Source organism: Xiphias gladius, chromosome 9 (genome assembly GCF_016859285.1).
Source record: "Xiphias gladius isolate SHS-SW01 ecotype Sanya breed wild chromosome 9, ASM1685928v1, whole genome shotgun sequence".
Taxonomy (NCBI): domain Eukaryota; kingdom Metazoa; phylum Chordata; class Actinopteri; order Istiophoriformes; family Xiphiidae; genus Xiphias; species Xiphias gladius.
The window spans coordinates 7,076,394-7,095,505 of NC_053408.1; the positions used below are offsets into that span (position 1 = coordinate 7,076,394).

Genomic DNA, 19,112 nt, shown 5'->3' on the forward strand with positions numbered 1-19,112 from the left:
GTTTTACGTTTAGATTCAAAGGTGGTCAGAGTTGGTGTGAGTCTAATATCCTCGGGACATTAGTTTGGAAGAAGTCCTCGGATCTACAAGTACCAATGCCACGCTGCAAAAATACTCATTGACATGTAAAAGACCTGCGTTGTACTTTACTTAAGTAAAAGTATGTAAACGTAATCAGGAAACTGTGCTCAAAGTATTAAAAAGTAAAAGTACTCAACGGGCCCCGTGACTGTTATACGTTACAGGATTAAATGATCACGTCTCACGCATATAAGCAGCATTTTACTGCTGTAGTTGGTTAAAGGTGGAGCTAACTTTTAACTGTTTTAGGGAGGGCTGCAACTATCGATTACATTAATCAAATTTATTGGGAATCGATCTCCTGACTATTTTTCTTGATTTTTTTTATCGGTCGACTGTCTGGTTTGTGAAACTCCAGAAAATATCGAGAAATGCCATCACAAATACCCGGAGCCAGAGTCAGACCTTCACCTCGCTCCGCTCCCATGTTGTCCCTTCATTCATGTAAGCGGCATATTTCCGATAGCCGCGGAGGCAGCAAAGGGAGGAGGGGGGGGGGCAGGGGCGTGGCTGTCAGAGAACAGTGCGGTACGTGCTGAGGGGCCACGTCGGTGTGGTGGACTTGGAAGGACCGCGGCACGCTGTCGGACACGTCCCCGGACCTCCAGGATACGTCGGAGCACCAGAACCGATCCTGCCTTGTCTAGTTTCTGCCTGGGGGCGGGGGGGGGGAGGGAGGGAGGGAGACGACTTTTACCACAGCTGCTGCAGTCTTGTTTGATCTTTAGTGCAACCGAGAGACGGAAGAGCACCGAGGTAACCACGCTCTGGCAGTCTGTCAAGATAAAGTGCTTAAAGGTGTGTCACTGCGTGAGGGAGTAAGGTCGGTTGTTCGTTTAATACGTGCACCTAACTGCAGATCGCAGTAGACCAAACTAAAGCCGATATGCTTCTGTAGGAAATCGTCCCGCAGCATGCTGCCACGCGTGTAAACTACATGCATGGTTGCCCCTGCGTGATTCCTGCGGGAGCACACTGTACCCAGCAGAGGCTCAGGAACTTTGTGTCCTGTGCTGGTATTTTTCATTCCTCTCCACCAGCCAGCTGTTTGTTTAAAAAACAAAACAAAAAAATTGTCAACACAGTGTCTCTGACTGCAGCTGGACGGATTGGTGGTTACAGATGCTGAGTAAGCTGAATTGCTTTTGCATGCTGATGCTCACCACTTGCTGCTGAAATCCACATAATTTTTTTTTTTTTTAGCAAATGTTTTAATTGGCCCCTGTTTGATGTGCAGCACGTGATGCAGATGTCATGCTGCCGCCACTACCAAGAGCACACAGAGGCTGTAACTTTCTCAAATATTACATAAGGTGCACAGTTGTGCAGCCATGATGCAGGGTTGTTGAGCGCACTTACTAACATGGCTGCCACAGATTAACTCCAAACTGTCTCTAGGCGGCTCTACTTTCCACTCACACTCCTGTCCCCTCTCTTGTCCACAAAACGGCAGACGACATGGAGGACGACCTGATGTTCAGCATGGAGGAGGAGGTCAGCGCCAAGCGGCCCCCCGTCCAGCGAAGCGCCCCCCCCGGCCAGCGGGCATCCTCCCTGAGTGATGCCAACGCCAGCGACGACGATGATGACGACAACTTCATCCGCCCCATCCTGGACGACTCCACCAGAGACATCTGTCACTACCTGAAGAATGTCGTTTACGCCCGGCAGCTGTCAAACTCTCTTCCTAAGAGCAACTTTATGTACAAGGTGAGCTGTTGCCCCGGCAACAGGATGCAAGATGATAGCCAAATGTATAGTAAGGCGAAAAGTATCTGTACATGTGGAAATCGAGCCCTGGAGGATTGTCTAGTGATGCTCACCATAAAGTTAAAAACACTTGGTGTCTTTAGCATGTTGTGGTCAGGCATCATCCTAAACAGAGAACAGCTTTTTGCCTTATATGGAGAGATGATCTGTGCATGCCTGCGCACGCAAACCAGCGTGCGGGATGTCTGAATGTATGCGAGTGACTGTTTGCTGAAGCGAGAAGCCGGTCAGCCACCTTTTTATAAATGCACACTCTGACAAGAACAGGAAGAACCAGAGAGTGTTTTTAACCCCATGTGTAAACATTGTATGTAAACACGAGTCTGGCTTTCTCCAGACCAGCACAGAAGAGCATTATGCACAATGGCTCGATTTTCTTCATCAGAGCCACTGGGCACCAGCCCACTGAAGGGATGAGTGGCCTATTTTAGTTTTTGTTTCGTGCTGTTGTTTAGAGCATCTAGCATCAGTCAATGTTATCTGAAATGATTCTGTATATTTTGTTTGCTGACGAAAAGCCGTCCGTTTTCTTCACCTTTCCACATAGAATGAGACAGAAAAAGTGGCAGAACCTCGGTCGTACAAGGTTTTGTCTGAGAGCGCACGGGTACGTTACAGATCAAATTATATCTTTCTTCTCTCCCTCTTCAACAGCGACCATCTACGCCTCCCTTCTGTCCGCTGCACTCTGTAATTTACTGTCCTTTTTCTTCACTGTATTGGAATGTCTTTTTATTTTCGTAGCAACATACTTTCCACCTATTGTCATTTCCCTTCACTCTTCTTTTGCTGATGTTATGTTATCCTAACCAGTGCACCCTCCCTTCCCTCAGAATCCATTCCTCTAATGAAAAGTATATTAATTGTCACTAACAAACACCAGAAGTGTTATATTCTTGTTTTGGTTTCAAGAAGCTTATTTTTATCAGTTGCTGCTGCTTTACAATTAGCTTTAGAAGGTGGAAATTGTAGTTAAAAATGTATTCTGAGCAAGGTTTTGCTTTTCAGCACCATACCAGGCTTTGGCATTTGATCCTAAAGTCTTGTGACCAGGCTGCGATGTTTCTTACAGCAGATCAGGCTTCGCACCTCCAGCTGATTGAGGTCTGATGTGAGCTGTGTCGTCTTCTGCTCCTGAAAAACAGACGTGACACTGTATCGGTTAAAAACACGACCCTTCCTGTTTCTCTTCATGTGAATCCTTCGCTCTTAATATAAACATGTTTAGAATGCCTGGGGCGACAGTGACCAGTATACGAGGAAGACGTGCTGCCGTGCACGCCTACATAGGGTGGGTCAGGGCTCGGGTTCCTGTAGCGGGTTTAGATTACTGGTGACACTTTCACTCATGGGTCCTACAAAGAAAGTTATTTTTTGAAAATAGCAGACCTGCAGACAGCCATGAAACATGCCACGGTGATCACATATATTTTAAGGCAGCGGTCATTTATTTAAGTTATTATGGAATAGGAGACCCAGATAATACATTTAATGCAAGGCCTGCCTCATACTAAAATCCTATGTATTAATTCATGATCAGTTCCTTAATCAGCTACATTTTCATGTTATTTTTCATGTTTACGTGCTTCCTTCCTCTGTTGTCCTTTTGAAATTATTATTTTTTTCGCCTTCCTCCTCCACCTTCCTGTCTCCCTGATTTGCATACTGTCACAACAGTTACAAATTAAAGAAGTGTCAGCCTTAGAGCAGGCTCTGGTTTACATTGTTGAGTCCCTCCCTGAGGTTCGTCCATAAAGGATCTGCATTGTAGCTGATTAAAAGCAAGTACTTGGAAGGATGCGGGGAAGCTGTTCAATGCAGACACGGTGAAATACAATTTGCTCAATTAGGGAGCACAGTGCAGACGCTTAGAGGCTGAAAGTGACTGTACTGAGCAGAAAGAGCACAAAATGGGCTATATTGTACAAATTAAAGTTCGCGGTGTTTGCACTGAGCAGCTTCCCCTCTTTTCTGTGTGTTGTGGAAAACCGACTGTTCGCTTATTTCTGCACAAAAACACATACTGCCAGCTAATAACACGTTTCTTTATTGTGACAGGAGACATGGAAAAATGCAATCGAAAAGGCCAGAGCCATGCCCGACCCCTGGGCACAGTTTCATCTGGAGGACATCGAGACTGAACCCTGCATTCGTTACAGGTATGAATAATCCCGCGTGGCTGTGAACCAACAGCGGCCATCGACCTGTCTCACAGTGGACATTTTGAGAGACAAATCGCGTTAACAGTGGCTCAGTTCCAACAGCCACGCCTATTACCAGGACCCTGGAACTAGCTCACCTAAATGGAATGCAGTTGTTTTTAATGTTATCAATTACAACCGTTTGTTTCCTGCGACGACAAGTCAAAATCTCTGCTGTCAGGAAGGCCCATTGTGGTATGGGTGGTACAGTGTGTTCACAAATGATTTTAAAACCATATATGGCAAAATCCGTAAAATAATATCCCACTGAGTGATAAAGTGCCAAAACAATTATGTTTGATCGGTACAGAGCAATAATTAAATATGATTGAATGCCTTTTTTAGTTTCAGACAGTGTTTCCAAAGTGGTCATTTCCATGTTATAAGAGCCTCGAAATTTGAATTAAGGCTGCAATTGGTGATATTTTAGCCCCTTGGGAGCTCCAATTTATAAAGCTGATATGGCAAACATGTTATCAAGCAGTTGCTTATTTACGCAGTCAGCAGACACGGGTGCAAGTTTAGCCTAGACTTTCTGTGACAAATGTGAGTTCAATATTCATTCCACTTTTATCTTTGCGTTGGTCTCCGTCAACTCCTAAGGGAAATATCTGTCCCTGTAGCAACTAAACGCTCCACTAGCTAGCCACTAACTTTGTCTGTCTGCTGTTGAATGATGAGCGGGTAGTGTGCAGAGCCTCAGCGGGGCTCTTTCACTGAAAACGGCTGCCCACTCCACCAGCTGAAGACAATGCTAATGAGAGTGGTAAGACAAAACCGAAGCATTCAAGTTTAGATGAGTTTGTCACATGAAGCATTGAAGGCCCATCCAGTTCTTTTTATTATCTCATACTGCAGCTGAATGTCCGCCCACATATCTTTTCCAGTATGACGGTTACATAATTGTACACACCTCTTACAGCGTTGTTAGACTTGGGCAGAGTTATGTTAAGGCAGCAACACACAATTGAATGGGTTGGGTAAAAAAAGCAGCAGGAAAATGAATTCTTTTGTGTGTGTGTGTGTGTGTGTGTGTGTGTGTGTGTGTGTGTGTGTGTGTGTGTTAGGCTTGTTACATAACATACAGGGCTTGGACTTGTCTCTAGAGAGAGAGGAGGGATTGTCAGGAGCTGGGATGTGCCCTCGTGATCCTTTTTCATGACCTAATTTTACCCACATGTAACCTCACTCCTCTTTCCCTCTCTAATGCCCCCTGTAGTATGAACTTTATGGAATGGAAGTCATGGTACACAGTGTTCCCTCGCTTAAAACAGTTCCTTTGCAGAAAAGAGCGACAGTTAGATTTTGGACAGGGGATGGGGCGCTGTTCTTGTGTGGAAACGTGTGTGCAGAAGGAAAGCTTCAGTACTAACTGAGTCTCTAGTTTAAAGGCATTTAGGTTTCAGCTGTGAAGACTCGTAGCTGCAGGTCATGCAGTATTCATTAACTCAGGAAACACACCCTGCCAAGCCAAACAGACACACTGACCCAGACATACAGTGTGTACATCCAGTTTTTATCACCATATTGACTGCATTCATTCCCTTTACCTTCAGCTTAAAAGGAAGTGGGTGCAGACAAAGTTGCCTTTCTTTGGAAAAAGGACACACTGTTAAAAACACAAACGTTATTTCTGTAGCATTCTTCCCTCCTTGTTGTTTTTTCCATAGAGAGGAAACTAGATGTTTTATGTGCCTCCATGATAAGAATTGATAATGGGTTGTTGACAGGCAAACTCCCTCATAGAGAGCAAAGAGTAGCTTGACTAACGTGAACAAGACTGGAAAGTTTCTGTCCTGTTTTAGTAACTAACTTTAGTAAATAAGAGTTTCATCTAAATGTGCTTGGTTTATCGACCGTATGGCAACACAGGCCTTAGTAAGGCAGCCAGCTCAGTGCCGTAGACACGTCAGTGTGAGTGAATTGTAATGTAACAGGTGGGAAACAGTGACAAGTGAGATTCTGCTCTGGGATGTAAAAATGCCCCACAGATGGACAGCCTCTCAGCCACTCCTCTTGAAAAGGGTCACTGTTCTACTGTGGTAGACTCAGTTTCAAAAATGTTAATGGAGATTGGGCTGCAACTAAAGGTTATTATTATTATCGATGCATGTCTTGATTTTTTTTTTTTTTTAAACAAAAAGTAAGTAAACAGTGAAAAATGGCCATTACAACTTCTCCAGAACTTTTTTGTCCAGCCACCAGTCCAAAACCCAAAGATATTCAATTTACAGTGATAAAAGACAAACAAAAGTAACAAATTCTCACATTTAAGAAGCTGATGTTGTGTTGGAGTCTGTTTCTGTGTTTGTTACGTTGATGGGAAGTATTTAATCATAAACCAAACTACTGGACAATTTTAAAATTTTGACCTGATGATGGCGCTGGATAAAAAGTCAGGGAATCACCTTACAGTTCACCGTAAGAGAGACGTGAATGTCTGCACCAAAATTCAGTGACAATCCATCCAATAGTTGTTGAGACATTTCAATGAAAACAACAAATGTCAGTGTCACGGTGGTGCTAGCAGAAAAAACAGAGGATCGCCAATGTCAGTAGGATACATCCTCCGGGGATAGTTGTTGAGATATTTCAGTCTGAACCAAAGTGGGGGACCAACCAATCAACAGGCCTAGCGTGGCTAAAAACCAGACTTTATCATTTAGATGTCATTTAATGAAAATTTGAAGAGCATTCATTATTTTTAGAGAAAGATATTTGAGTGAGCATAATTATTTTAACTGTTGGTCTTATTTTGACTTGATTCACTGTTCCTCTTCACAGGTACAATGCCATCACCGGAGAGTGGGCCCAAGACCAGGTCCACATCAAGATGGCTGCTCAGGTATTAATGACTTCTCTTTAGAAAAAAAAGAATGTTTTGCCAGTATTTAAAATACACAACAGATACTTGCATTTTTCTTATCTCTTGTCTAATTTATTTCCCCTGGTTTCTCACAGCCATTCGGGAAAGGGGCGATGAGGGAGTGCTTCAGAACGTAAGTTGAAATCTATTTCTGCATTCATTGGCCTTTCATCCAGCAGTTATTGCCCTCAAGTTCTAGTAACAGATGCTGTCGTGGTCTCAGTGCACAGACGAGTTTGGTGCTCTCAGATTCAAGCCTATAAGCGGTGCACGTCCAAATTCCTCACATTTCTTCCTCCGACTCAGGAGAATAGCTACTGACAGATTCGGCAGTTTCAGAGCCAAAGATGGTGCTAAGAATATTACACTGAACCAGCTCTAGAAAGTCTCCCATGATGGCACTGGGGCTTTATTTTTAACTTTTTTTCAGTATTGATTCCCTGGATGTTTACTGTTTGGAGTAAAACAGAATTTGAGCGTATGTCGTGAACACCGCTCCACTCTGTTTTGGCTTCCGCATGACGTTGCAGAATGAAAGAGAAAAGGGATAATAGTCTAATTGTTAATGTTTAATCCTCAGTTATGTGGGAAATGTAAAAGAGAGGCATCCCTCAACAACTCCCCCATTTCAACTGTCTAACGTTTGCAGTATCCCACAGAAAAATTCCTCTCTGACAAAACCCCAAGCCTGAAAATAAATAAATCCCCCAGCCCCTAAAAGCCCAAAGACGTTGGCTCCTAAAAAAAAAAGAAAAAGAAAAAAGAAAATCTCTACATCTGAAAAATGGAATGTTTTTCCTGTTGGTTTTTCACATGTGTGGCTTTAGAGCAGTTTTGTCTTTCTGACCAAGGGTCATTTTGGGCACATCTGAGATGAGTTCCAGTTGATGCTACAATAAAGAATGGCTTTAGATATGTATTTTAATAAAGCTTTGTAGCCGTACAGGCAATTTCAGCTATCTACTGTGAATAAATATAAATGTAATCTAACATTTATTATTCCCTTAATCTAGCGCTTATTGCCTTTCCCTTCAGGAAGAAGCTGTCTAATTTCTCGCATAGCAGCAACTGGAAGTCAGCATCTAACTATGTAGCTAAGCGTTACATGGAGACGGTGGACAGAAATGTTTACTTTGAGGACGTTAGGCTGCAGATGGAGGCCAAACTCTGGGGAGAGGAGTACAACCGCCACCGACCTCCCAAACAGGTACAGGACAAACATTTACAGTTCGCTGATGTGCTGACTCGTTAATGGGACCGGACAATATGGATAAAATCAGTCTTCTGTAAGTGCTATGAGAAGTCAACTGGACTTGCTCGAAGTTCTAGAAGACGTTTCGCCTCTCATCCGAAAGGCTTCTTCAGTTTTAACTGACTAGTGGGGAGATCCAGGTGAGATCAGCAACACTTTTGAGTCGTGGAGGTCACATGAGTTGTTGGGATCACATGGGTCAAGGTGTGGATGGGTGCTAACACCTTGAGGGTCGTTAGGATGACAAGTGAGTCATTGACCCATCCTGCCATCATGTGAGTCGTTGTGGACGCATGAATCCTGGTGTGGATGGGTGTTCAGCTGTCTGGGGAGTTAACTTAGAACTGCATTACAGGTGTCTGACAGGTGGTGTCTCAGACCACCTCCTCTGTTTAGTGACGGTTGTTCGAGATTGACAAAGATGGCATCTTTCACTCTTTCAAACCATCGGTCTTCCCTGGCCAAAATGTGTACATCACTGTCCTGAATAGAGTGTCCTTGTCCTTAAGATGCACGTGGACTGCTGAGTCCTGACCTGAGGAACTGGCTCTCCTGTGTTGTGCCATGCGCTTATGTAGTGGTTGTTTAGTTTGTGTTTAGAGTGTTCTTGGGGTTGAAATGCACAGGGATGTTGTGTTTGTAGAAGATCCTCCTGAGTTTTTCAGATAATCCAGCAACGTAGGGAAGGACAATGTTGTTTCGTTTATTGCAGTTTTCTTCTCTGTCTGTTCTGCATCTTTTTGTGGTTTTGACAAAGGCTCAGTTGGGGTAACCACAGGTTCTAAGTGCTTCCTTGATGTGTTTATGTTCCTTCTCTTTCCCCTCTGACATTGTGGGACTATTCTAAGCCCGATGGTGTAGGGTTCTGATGATCCCCAGTTTGTGCTCCAGTGGGTGGTGAGGGTCAAACAGTAGGGAATGATCTGTGTGGGTGGGTTTCCGGTATACTTCAATGTTTATGCTTCTGGCGTTCTCGATGTGCACCGCACAATCCAAGAAGGCTAGGCTATTTCCTCTGACATCCTCACGAGTGAACTTGATGTTGCTGTCCACTGCATTGATGTGTTCAGAGAAGGATTCAACTTCATGGGTTTTGATTTTGACCCAGGTGTCATCCACATACCTAAACCGGTGGCTGGGGCAGCTCCTTGGAGAAGAGGTCAGGGCTCTGCTCCCTACTTCTTCCATGTAAAGGTTAGCAACTATTTGTGACACTGGTGAGCCCATGGCACAGCTGTGCTTCTGTCTGTAGAAACCTTCATTGAATCGGACATAGATGGTAGTCAGGCAGAGGTCGAGCAAGTCGCATATGTGGTCAGGGGTGAGGTTGGTTCTGTTGGGTAAAGTGCTGTCCTGTAGCAGTTGTTTCCTAACTGTTTTAACTGCTTCTATGGTAGGAATTCATACGAAGAATGAAGTTTCATCATAGGATACCATTGTTTCATCCAGTTCTATTTTTCCAACCTTGCTGGCAAAGTCCTGGGAGTTCTTGATGTGATGTGGAGTGTTTCTGACCAGAGGAGCCAGGATGGTGGCCAGGTGTTAAGCAATGTTGTAAGTTACCAAGTTAGTACTGCTGATGATGGGTCTGAGTGGGATTCCGTCTTTGTGTATCTTTGGGACTCCATAAATTTAAGGGGTGGCTTCACCGGGGTACGGTCTGTAAATTAAAGATCGATCAATAGCAAGGTCTTTCTCCAGCTACTTTAGGTAACTAACTACTTTCTTTTTGTAGCCGCTGGTAGGGTCTCGCCTTAGTGCCCCATAGGTGGCTGTGTTGCTGTCAACTTGGCGCAATAGTCCTCTGTGTTTAGCATCACTGTACATCTTCCTTTGCCGGCTGGAAGGATGGTGATGTTTCCGGTTTCTTTGGACCGATGTCAGTGCCTTCCTTTCTTGGATGGTGAGGTTGGAAGGGGGTGCTTTCGCACTGGCGAGAGCGGCTGATACCCTCAATCTGAGTTGATCAGCCTCTGTATTAGTCAAATCGTTGTTTCTAATGGCTGTTTCCCGCTGTCTGGACCTGCTCTCTTGACCGGACAGTGGGTCATAAACACTGTTGCCATTTTAAAAAAATTTCATCTACATAAGGGTTTGGATCTGCATCAAAAAAACTCACTGAATTAGTGTCATAGGATACAGGAGCCGGATTCTTTTCATTCAAAGTGCAGCATTTCATGAGAAAACAGCAAGGATGCTTAAAAATGCCCTATTTCGCAATATTAAGAAATCCTTAAAAATACCTTGATCCACACCTGTGGGCCAGATGTGCACTAAAATTTAAGTTACTTGTTCCTCTGACCTAACATTCAATTAAATTTAACCCAAATCTGTACGCAGATGTCTTGCTAAGTAACAAAGAAAACAAACAAGACTAAAAACATAATCCTCAGTGGAGGTGGAAACATTATTTATGTGGGTTTTTTTATGCATATTAATCAAATGTTACTGTGTGATGATATAATGTACAACAAATTGACTATTGTTCACAGATATTTATAAATTTTGTCTCTGGACTTATTTTGTTGAGATGATTTAGTATGTATTTTCATTTTATCATTAAGACTGAAGAATTGGGTGTTACCGTGACTCTTATCTTTTAAACTCTTATCTTTTATTATTTTTTTAAGCAAAAAAAAACTGTATTGCATCATTATCGAGGGGGTGGAAACAGTAATATTTAATTATTTTCCAAAGAATATTGGTATCTGTAAAAAATTGCACTCAAGCACGTAAAAAACGTTACAGCATAGTTTGACTCAAAATTGTGACATATGTACTTTTACATTTTTACATATATTTATAATAGTGTATCTTATCTTTTCTATCCTTTTATATGTCTTCTTCTACTTCTTATTTCTCCCACAGTCCTTTAGCACAGCATTAACACATGTTGTTGTTATGTATGTGACAAATAAACCTTTGAATCCTTGAATAACTGTTGTGAAAGGTACAGTATGTGAGCATCGGTCTTGCAGCCCTTCGTTTGGGCACTGAAGGGCCTGTCCTGCACATGTGCGAGTGAGAGACGGTTGTTCATCTCTTTCTAAACCTCAGGTGGACATCATGCAGATGTGTGTGGTGGAGATGGCAAACAGACCAGGCAAACCTCTCTTCCACCTAGAGCATTACATCGAGGGCAAGTACATAAAATACAACTCCAACTCTGGCTTCGTGAGGGATGACAACATCAGACTCACCCCGCAGGTGAGTGACCTCACCCTCGGATCTTGACGTACGTTCAGCTAACAGTCACTCAATAATCTTCCATCATTCATTCCCTTTTGCATCCATCAGGCTTTCAGTCACTTCTCCTTTGAGCGGTCTGGACACCAGCTGATCGTGGTGGACATCCAGGGTGTCGGAGATCTCTACACGGACCCTCAGATTCACACAGAGAAGGGGACTGACTTTGGAGATGGAAATCTAGGTCTGGTTCACATGTTTTCATCACATTGAGTCAGATCTGTCTGTTGTGTGAGCTTTGCATAGGATTTATCGAGTAAGGTTTAAGAACTTGTGGTAAGATCTCTGACGGTTGCTGAAGGAAATATAGCATCTCGATCGTACCTGTGTTCCAGGTGTGCGAGGTATGGCACTGTTCTTCCACTCCCACCAGTGTAACAAGATCTGCAAGAGTATGGGCCTGACGCCTTTTGACCTCTCACCTGCAGAGAAGTCCCAACTGGACTGCACCAACAAACTGCTCGTAATTTTAACGTTTTGATAATACTAAATAAAGTGTCAGCCAGGGCCAGACGTCAGCATTGGGTCAGGGTTTCTATGACAGTTCATAAAACAATAACAATAATGATTATAAATAAAATGGAGAAAACATCTCTAAGAATTAGGAATAAGATTTATTATAGTTTACTTTATTCACAGTTGCCATATCTAGGCATGATTGTGACTATTGTCCTCTAATTTGAAAGCTTATTTCCTGTGGGAAAATTTCTTTTTGATCAGAAAACAGCCAGTATGCAGCCGAAACGGTGGAGAAGAAAGAAGGAAAAATGGCTCAAATCTGCAAGTGTGAAATGTTTGCGACATTATGATTTTGACAGAAAATTAATCCTACTGACATAATTGCACTCAGATAATTATTTCCAAAAAGTGGTACCTTTCCAGCTCTCCTGCAAATACTCACTCTGAGTTTCAAGTATATTACAAGTAGTACGCTTTATCTGTAACTTCAGTACACTCCGCTTGTTCTGCCACCTACCGCTGCAAATTCCTCAACAAAATTTCATCCTGTTTTATGTCAGAAGTCGGCCCAGACGGTGCTGAGGGGTTGCGAGGAGCCTTGCGGTTCTCCTCGTGTTCGTACCATGTCGTGGAACCGGGCACCTCCGCTGCTATCCCGCTTGTCTGAGACCTCATCCGCAGACGAGAGCATGAGCGACGTGGACTCTGTCCCCTGCTCCCCTCTGATCTTCCCCTGCTCCCCGCTGGCTCCAGCCGGATCTATGGGCAAGTCGCCTATTGGTACGTGCGTTAACATATTCCCACATACTGCACATTTATAACAGTACCTTTCATGTAGATAAGCGTGGTGTCCACATTGTAAATAGTTTTGTTGTATCACTGTATTTTTTAACAGGCTTATCTTTTACTGGAATGTATGAACACGAAAGACTCAACAATAACAACACGGGTGAACACAAGGTGAGAAGCAACTCGCTGAATATGACTCCGGAAAAAACCACAGAAAAATAACACTGTTGCATTTTGGCAAATATTCTCCCATAAAAAAATGATTGTAGTTACATCAGCACCCTAAATTCAAGTCAAGTGCCAGGAGTTCAGTGTTTGGATGCAGTTCTGAGACTTTTTTTTTCTTTTTTTTTTTTTTTCTTTTTTAAAACACATTTTGATCTGTTTTCAAGATAAAATGTACAAAATCCAGGAAAGACAGGATGAAAATATGCGTTGGAGCCTTCGACATCTGTTACTTAAAGTTAGAATCCTTAAGATTTTCTTGAAATCAAACCTAATTTTTGATCATATTTATGGCCTACATTTTTTTTTTCTGCAATAGCTATTCATTGTATTTAAATTCTGTAATAACCTTTCTGTATAGTCATTTTAGTCATCGGTGGCAGAGTCCACCATTCCCATAAACCAAGACTGAAATGTTCAGGATTACAACTTAAAACACAGTAGCAAGATTTTCACTGCTAGGCAGTGTGTGCTCAGTATCTTACCTCTCTGCACACCTCAGATCTTCAGGCAGTGAGTTTCAAAACTGACTGCAGCCTTGAGTGCAAAGGGCCGGTGACTTTTAGCCCTGAGCTGCAACTTTGGCTTGTAGGTGAGGAGAAGTTCAGTGACATAAATAGGAGCCAACCAGTAAAGTGTTTTTAAACATTTACATTCACAATTATAACATACTAGACACGATTGGAAACTCTCAGATGGTTGATTCCAGACTCTAAGTCATAAGTCGTCAGCTTTGAGCTGCATTCAGCTGACTCCAGAACTGCAGTGCTGCCACACAACTCACGACTCACTACTCTGCTGTGTTTTTCTGTCTGTAGGAATCCGATAGCGGCGGTGACAGCGGATACCCCAGCGAGAGGAGGAGTGAAGGTGATCCGAATGACCACGTAGATGGGGTAAAGACTTCCATTTGACCGTCTTTTGAGTCAGTTTGGCCAGGCAGAAATATTTCCAGGACTGTTTTGCAGGATTTTTTTCCAGCAGTCAGTCAGAAGTAGACAGAGACATAAACAGCTCATACAGCCGTTCCTCAGTTGACCTTTAAGGAAACAATGAACAAGAAATGCATTTGTGTATGTCTCACGGTAACAAAGTATACATATTAAGTCAGAAATATAAAAAACATTTAATTAATGTATTTTTAGTGTCCGAATTACGTTTAGAAGTATAAATTGATTTCATATTAAACTTTAAACATCTGTTTTTAACATCTACTTCCACTGGCATGTAGGACTTTTCTGGTTGCTGTGTATGGTTCACTCTTCTTTGTCCTTCAGTCTTCTGAGTAGCTGTTAGACCGACGACATCTCTTCTTCTCAGCATGAACTTTAGATAACTGTTTGATTTTCTGACAGTAGGTTTCATAATGCATGTTGTATCACCACATAGGCCCACCATCGATACCAAAGGCATTATTCCGAGTCGGATGAGGACAGTATCAGACGGGTAAACAAAAATTGAGACATCAGTGTGTAAACGTCATCCTCACCTCAGTCATAATCAAATAACTCTGGTGTAATTTTCCTCGCCCTTTCTTCACTTTGTCTTTCCCCCCTTTCTTCCCTCATCACTTTTTTTAACAGTGACATTAGTTCCTCACTTTTGTTCTGATCTAGCTCCTCCCGCTCTTTGTCTTCCCTCACTAGAAGAAGATGGTAGCTCCTCCAAGAGTCTCTGCAAACCTAAATTCATGCACTCCTGACAACGAATGGGTGATTATTTGCATGGGGGATTGTACACCAGGCGTTTCCCCGTGCAGCACTGTGCAGTCTTATTGTTATAAAGCTTTATCTTTGCCAAAAAACGTATCAAGCATGATTGTCGAGTTAAGATTTGGCCAATTAATTAAACAACCTACCGCTGTTTCAATGTCCACTGTATTCCTTATTCAGTTTAGTGAATACAAACATAATAGTCTGGGAAAAAAAAAAAAACCTGGGGAAAATTAAAAAATGACATTTGGAACTGAAACACCATCTACCTCTGTTTCACCAACTCTGCCATCTTGCTAATGATCCTTGCCTCGATAACTTTGTGTGTGTGTGTGTGTGTGTGTGTGTGTGTGTGTTGTGTGTGTTTGCTCCTGTTCCCATGCTTTACGTGATTTTGCGTCCGCTGAATGACGGGCCAACAGGGGTGTACTCCTCCAGCTCTGAGTGCAAGGCTGATCTGTGTCATTTGAAATCAAAGCAGACTTTTTCGGATGGGTACACCCCTGAGAGTGGCGTGTGATCTTTCGACTTGCACTTGATTTACCTTCATCATATAATTTGTTTTCTGATTACTGTATTGAGGGACAGACGGTTACACCACCACCACCACCCCTCTCCCCCCACCCCGTATCTCTGTTGTCTGTTTTCTACCCAGCTGACAGAAGAGAAGTGGAGCTTCTACCATTCATCTCGCGCTCATGTCCACCGGTCATCATGCGTGGCCACCGAGGTGGAGCGGCTCAACACCCTGCTGCAGAAGAAGATCGGCCAGTCAATCCTCGGAAAGGTAAGAAAACACAGCTCCTAAAAACATCACACTGGTTGATTTAATATCAATAAGATGATGGATGTGTGGCAGAATTAAAAATTAAATTTCCACCAACATGCACACGACATTTCTAAACTGGATAATTAGCAGTATACACGTGAAAACAAAATGGCTCATCACTATTGAGTGGCTACGCGCGATCCATATACATCTTAAATCAACATTACATTACCAGTGCATAACTTGATGCATACACAAAACAAAGAAAAAAAAAAAATATATATATATATATATACATATATGTATATGTGTATATGTATATATATATATATATATATATATATATGTGTATATGTGTATATATATATATATGTATATGTGTATATGTGTATATATATATATATATGTATATGTATATGTGTATATGTGTATATATATATATATGTGTATATGTGTGTATATATATATATATATATATATATAAAAAGCATATTCTTAGAGTTCCTGTGATCTAAGAGACTAATGAAACTACTGAAGCGAAAATATTTTTTTTGGTATTTTGTATAATAGAAATCAACATACTAAAGATTTGTGTACTCGAAAATCATAAATAAACACGCTGACTTTTTTGAGTGTACATTATTTTGTCACTTTTACAGTGTGAACCCACAAAACGAGCTCCAAACCTGGTGAGAATTAGTATATGTAGTATGGAATTGGGACACATTGCACGTTGCATACTGTAAATTTAGAGTTACGTAGCTAGGCGGCCCCTAAAATCCTGAGCAAACACAAATTCTCGCAAGTTCCTGTACCAGTTCAAAAACTGCTTAGGCTGCAATTTACAAAGAAAAGTCCAAGACGTTGAGTCAAAGGAATTCGAAGGAAATGGTGCGATAACGGACCAGGGCAGCGGGATGTGGGTGATAGATTCCTTTTCGACTGTCATTAAAAAAAAAATCTGCGTATGTGGGATTACAATTTGACCGTTTGATTGCCATTTTTGGATATTTTTTGTATAATAATCAGCTCAACAATCTTGTCTGCCCCTGCCTTAGGAGAGCAAAAAAATCTGCACAGGCTGCTAAGTCTCTTAACCTGTCTTGTGAAATTCTGAATCCCCCCGTCGCTGCAGCGCGCTGGTTCCTAACAAAGTAAGTTTCATGTGTTGAATACGTTCTGCATCTCCCTCCTCCTGCCCAGGTCCACCTGGCGATGGTGCGGTACCATGAGGCGGGTCGTTTCTGTGAGAAGGACGAGCAGTGGGATCAGGACTCGGCCATGTTCCATCTGGAGAGAGCTGCCCTGTGTGGAGAGCTGGAGGCTATTGTTGCCTTGGGGCAGTGCTGTCTGCAGCTGCCTCATCACATACTGCCAGACGTGGAGCTGGAGGTGCCGTGCACTGTGCATTTTGCATTTTACTCTTAAGCTGATTTGACTTTGGTTTCGCGTGCACCCTTGTTTCCTGACGTTTCTATGTTGTTGGCAGGATAATGCAGGAAACAAGATGAAAGGTTTCAAGTACCTCCTGCTGGCTGCCGAGGCTGGTGACAGATCTTCTATGATTATAGTGGCCAGAGCCTTTGATACAGGAGTCAATCTGTCTGCTGACAGGTCAGTGAAGGCTGTCTTAAGCAGACGAACCCTGGTCCAACAGTCATGATAATACTGCCCCCTGGTGGGATTTTTAGAGATCATTTTTTAGGACAGGATAAATATGAAGCTGGGTTTTTAGTGTTTCTGATTTGTTCAACGTAGATTTGTGAACGCTTGCTTTTTTATCTTCCAGAAAGCAGGACTGGGAAGAAGCGATTCACTGGTATGACAGTGCATTGACCATGACAGACTACGACGAGGGGGGAGAGTTTGATGGGACGCAGGATGAGCCTCGCTACCTGCTGCTGGCCAGAGAGGCAGAGATGTACCAAGTGGGAGGCTACAACCTCACCGCAGACCCACAGAAAGCAGGTTCGACTCCACACCGGCTTAACTCTCTTTCCGTGTTGCGCTGAAAACGTGTATTAAGCAATTTATTGGCATTACTGAACACACAGTTGAATAGCAGAGAAGATGATCATGCTGCAGTAGTGGTTTGAGAGACTTCTGTTGATGATATATATATATTTTTCACGCTCTTGGATGCTACGGGAATCCATTGTAGCTGATGTGAAACTAAATTGACTACGGCTACAGACTTGTCAGAGGCACTTTTAGAACCCACACAGTTGAGTATATGTTACTCAAAAGATGAGCTAAGATTTTTAGTGGAGTGTTCCTTTAAAATAGCATACAGGGAATAATTGAAATTCTTTCAAAGGACAAGGTTGGTATGATTCTGTATTTTTCTTATTGTCAATGAATCCCATGAAAAGACTTTCAGAATTTCCTACCCTGTCCGTTATCACAACCGGGCTCAAGCCCATTAATTTCTACTGAGCATGTACTGAAATCTCCTAAAACAGGTCGCAGATAATACAGTTTCATTTTTTTAAAAGGTTCAGCAATTTTCTTAAAACAGCTGGGCACCGTAGTTATTAGCAAAAGTTACTCAAACAGGTGTAAATAGTGCCTTTGTTGGGGACTATTTCCAGCTGCGGATTCATACAAATTTGATGAGTGAAGGAAAAGTTGGTTTATCATGTATTCACTTCCGGTGGTGGGAGTATCAAGGTCTCTCCCAGGGGCCTTAGAAATATGTTTTTTGAGTCCAGGGGGGGCCTACCTATGGAGCAGCCTGTAGCCTTGCCAGAAAAGCCAAGTTTTGCTGTTTCTGAGCTTCAAATTATGTGGGACTAACTCAAATTAAACTACAGTGCCCATGTTTATAGTGATGAAGGAAACATGTTATCCAGTGCATCAGTGACGTGTTTCTAATAGCCTTTGGACAACATTGGAGCTCTTTGGCGCAGAGGATTAATTTATATCGGGTTTTGGATACGCAGACAATACCTGTTAAGAGGGATCAATTCATTTTTCCTAGGATTTGTTAACAACAAGAAAGACTGCACTGGTTAAGAGTGTTCTTTCTGTGAACCTGATGAAAAGCCATGAACTGATGCGAATATTGTCGCTGCCTCCGTCCTCACGTATCTCATATCAACCCTCCCTCCCTGCAGGCGATCTGTTCACAGAAGCGGCAGAATCGGCCATGGCGGCCATGAAGGGCAGGCTGGCTAACCAGTACTACATGAAAGCCGAAGAGGCCTGGGCACTGATGGAGGAGTAACTCTGGATACACACCTGCATCACGAAAAGACCCCAGGAGTTCATGTGTCTGACTGATAGCCAGGCCAATTTTTACACATTCAGGATACAACCTGAGTTGTTACAGTTTACACATTTTTTTATTACAGAACATTGAATGAATTTTTGCTATTGGTTCTTTTAGGTGTGTGTGTGTGTGTGTGTGTGTGTGTGTGTGTGTGTTCAGCGTTCAAGGATCCGGCTTACAACTCCAGGTTTCTGTTCTTCCTTCTCTCTGTTTGTGAAGCTATTCATCCTGACTCCCCGTCTCTGATTACCTTCTAGCCAAGTGCCTGTTGTTGGATGAAAGAGAAGGCCTGAGGAATCAACAACAAAGAAAAAAGTTAAAGTTACTGACTTTGGCCCCAAACATTACCACACATGTTGGAAGAATGTATGTAAAAAAAAAAAAAAAAATTGCTTGGAGTTTAAAACTGTAAAATAAAGTTTGCATTGCTTTTTATGGGTAAACATTGTCATCATTCCTTCCTGTGTTTTT

At 42.5% G+C, this 19,112-nt stretch overlaps 1 protein-coding gene across 6 annotated transcripts; it reads left to right on the top strand.

Moving 5' to 3' along the window:
* The first annotated feature begins 611 nt into the window (after positions 1-611).
* eef2k (eukaryotic elongation factor 2 kinase) lies at positions 612-19,084 on the top strand. Of its 6 annotated transcripts, none has more exons than XM_040134427.1 (20): positions 612-904; positions 1,535-1,791; positions 2,399-2,458; positions 3,910-4,010; positions 6,837-6,897; positions 7,014-7,051; positions 7,954-8,125; positions 11,228-11,377; positions 11,468-11,600; positions 11,752-11,879; positions 12,436-12,655; positions 12,771-12,835; positions 13,708-13,785; positions 14,279-14,335; positions 14,536-14,601; positions 15,257-15,388; positions 16,574-16,762; positions 16,860-16,984; positions 17,160-17,338; positions 18,487-19,084. In XM_040134427.1, the coding sequence occupies exons 2-20, from the start codon at positions 1,540-1,542 to the stop codon at positions 18,594-18,596; spliced, it is 2,316 nt and encodes a 771-aa protein (XP_039990361.1). In that variant the 5' UTR covers positions 612-904; positions 1,535-1,539; the 3' UTR covers positions 18,597-19,084. The 6 variants fall into 6 exon arrangements, with proteins under 6 accessions (XP_039990361.1, XP_039990359.1, XP_039990360.1 ...); XM_040134425.1 differs by having other exon boundaries at positions 612-879; XM_040134426.1 differs by having other exon boundaries at positions 612-837.
* The last annotated feature ends 28 nt before the right edge of the window (positions 19,085-19,112 follow it).

Coding starts and splice junctions, on each gene's coding strand:
- eef2k (XM_040134424.1), top strand. Junction 1,792..2,398: donor AGAGCAACTTTATGTACAAG/GTGAGCTGTTGC, acceptor CTTTCCACATAG/AATGAGACAGAAAAAGTGGC. Junction 14,602..15,256: donor GCACTCCTGACAACGAATGG/GTGATTATTTGC, acceptor TTTTCTACCCAG/CTGACAGAAGAGAAGTGGAG.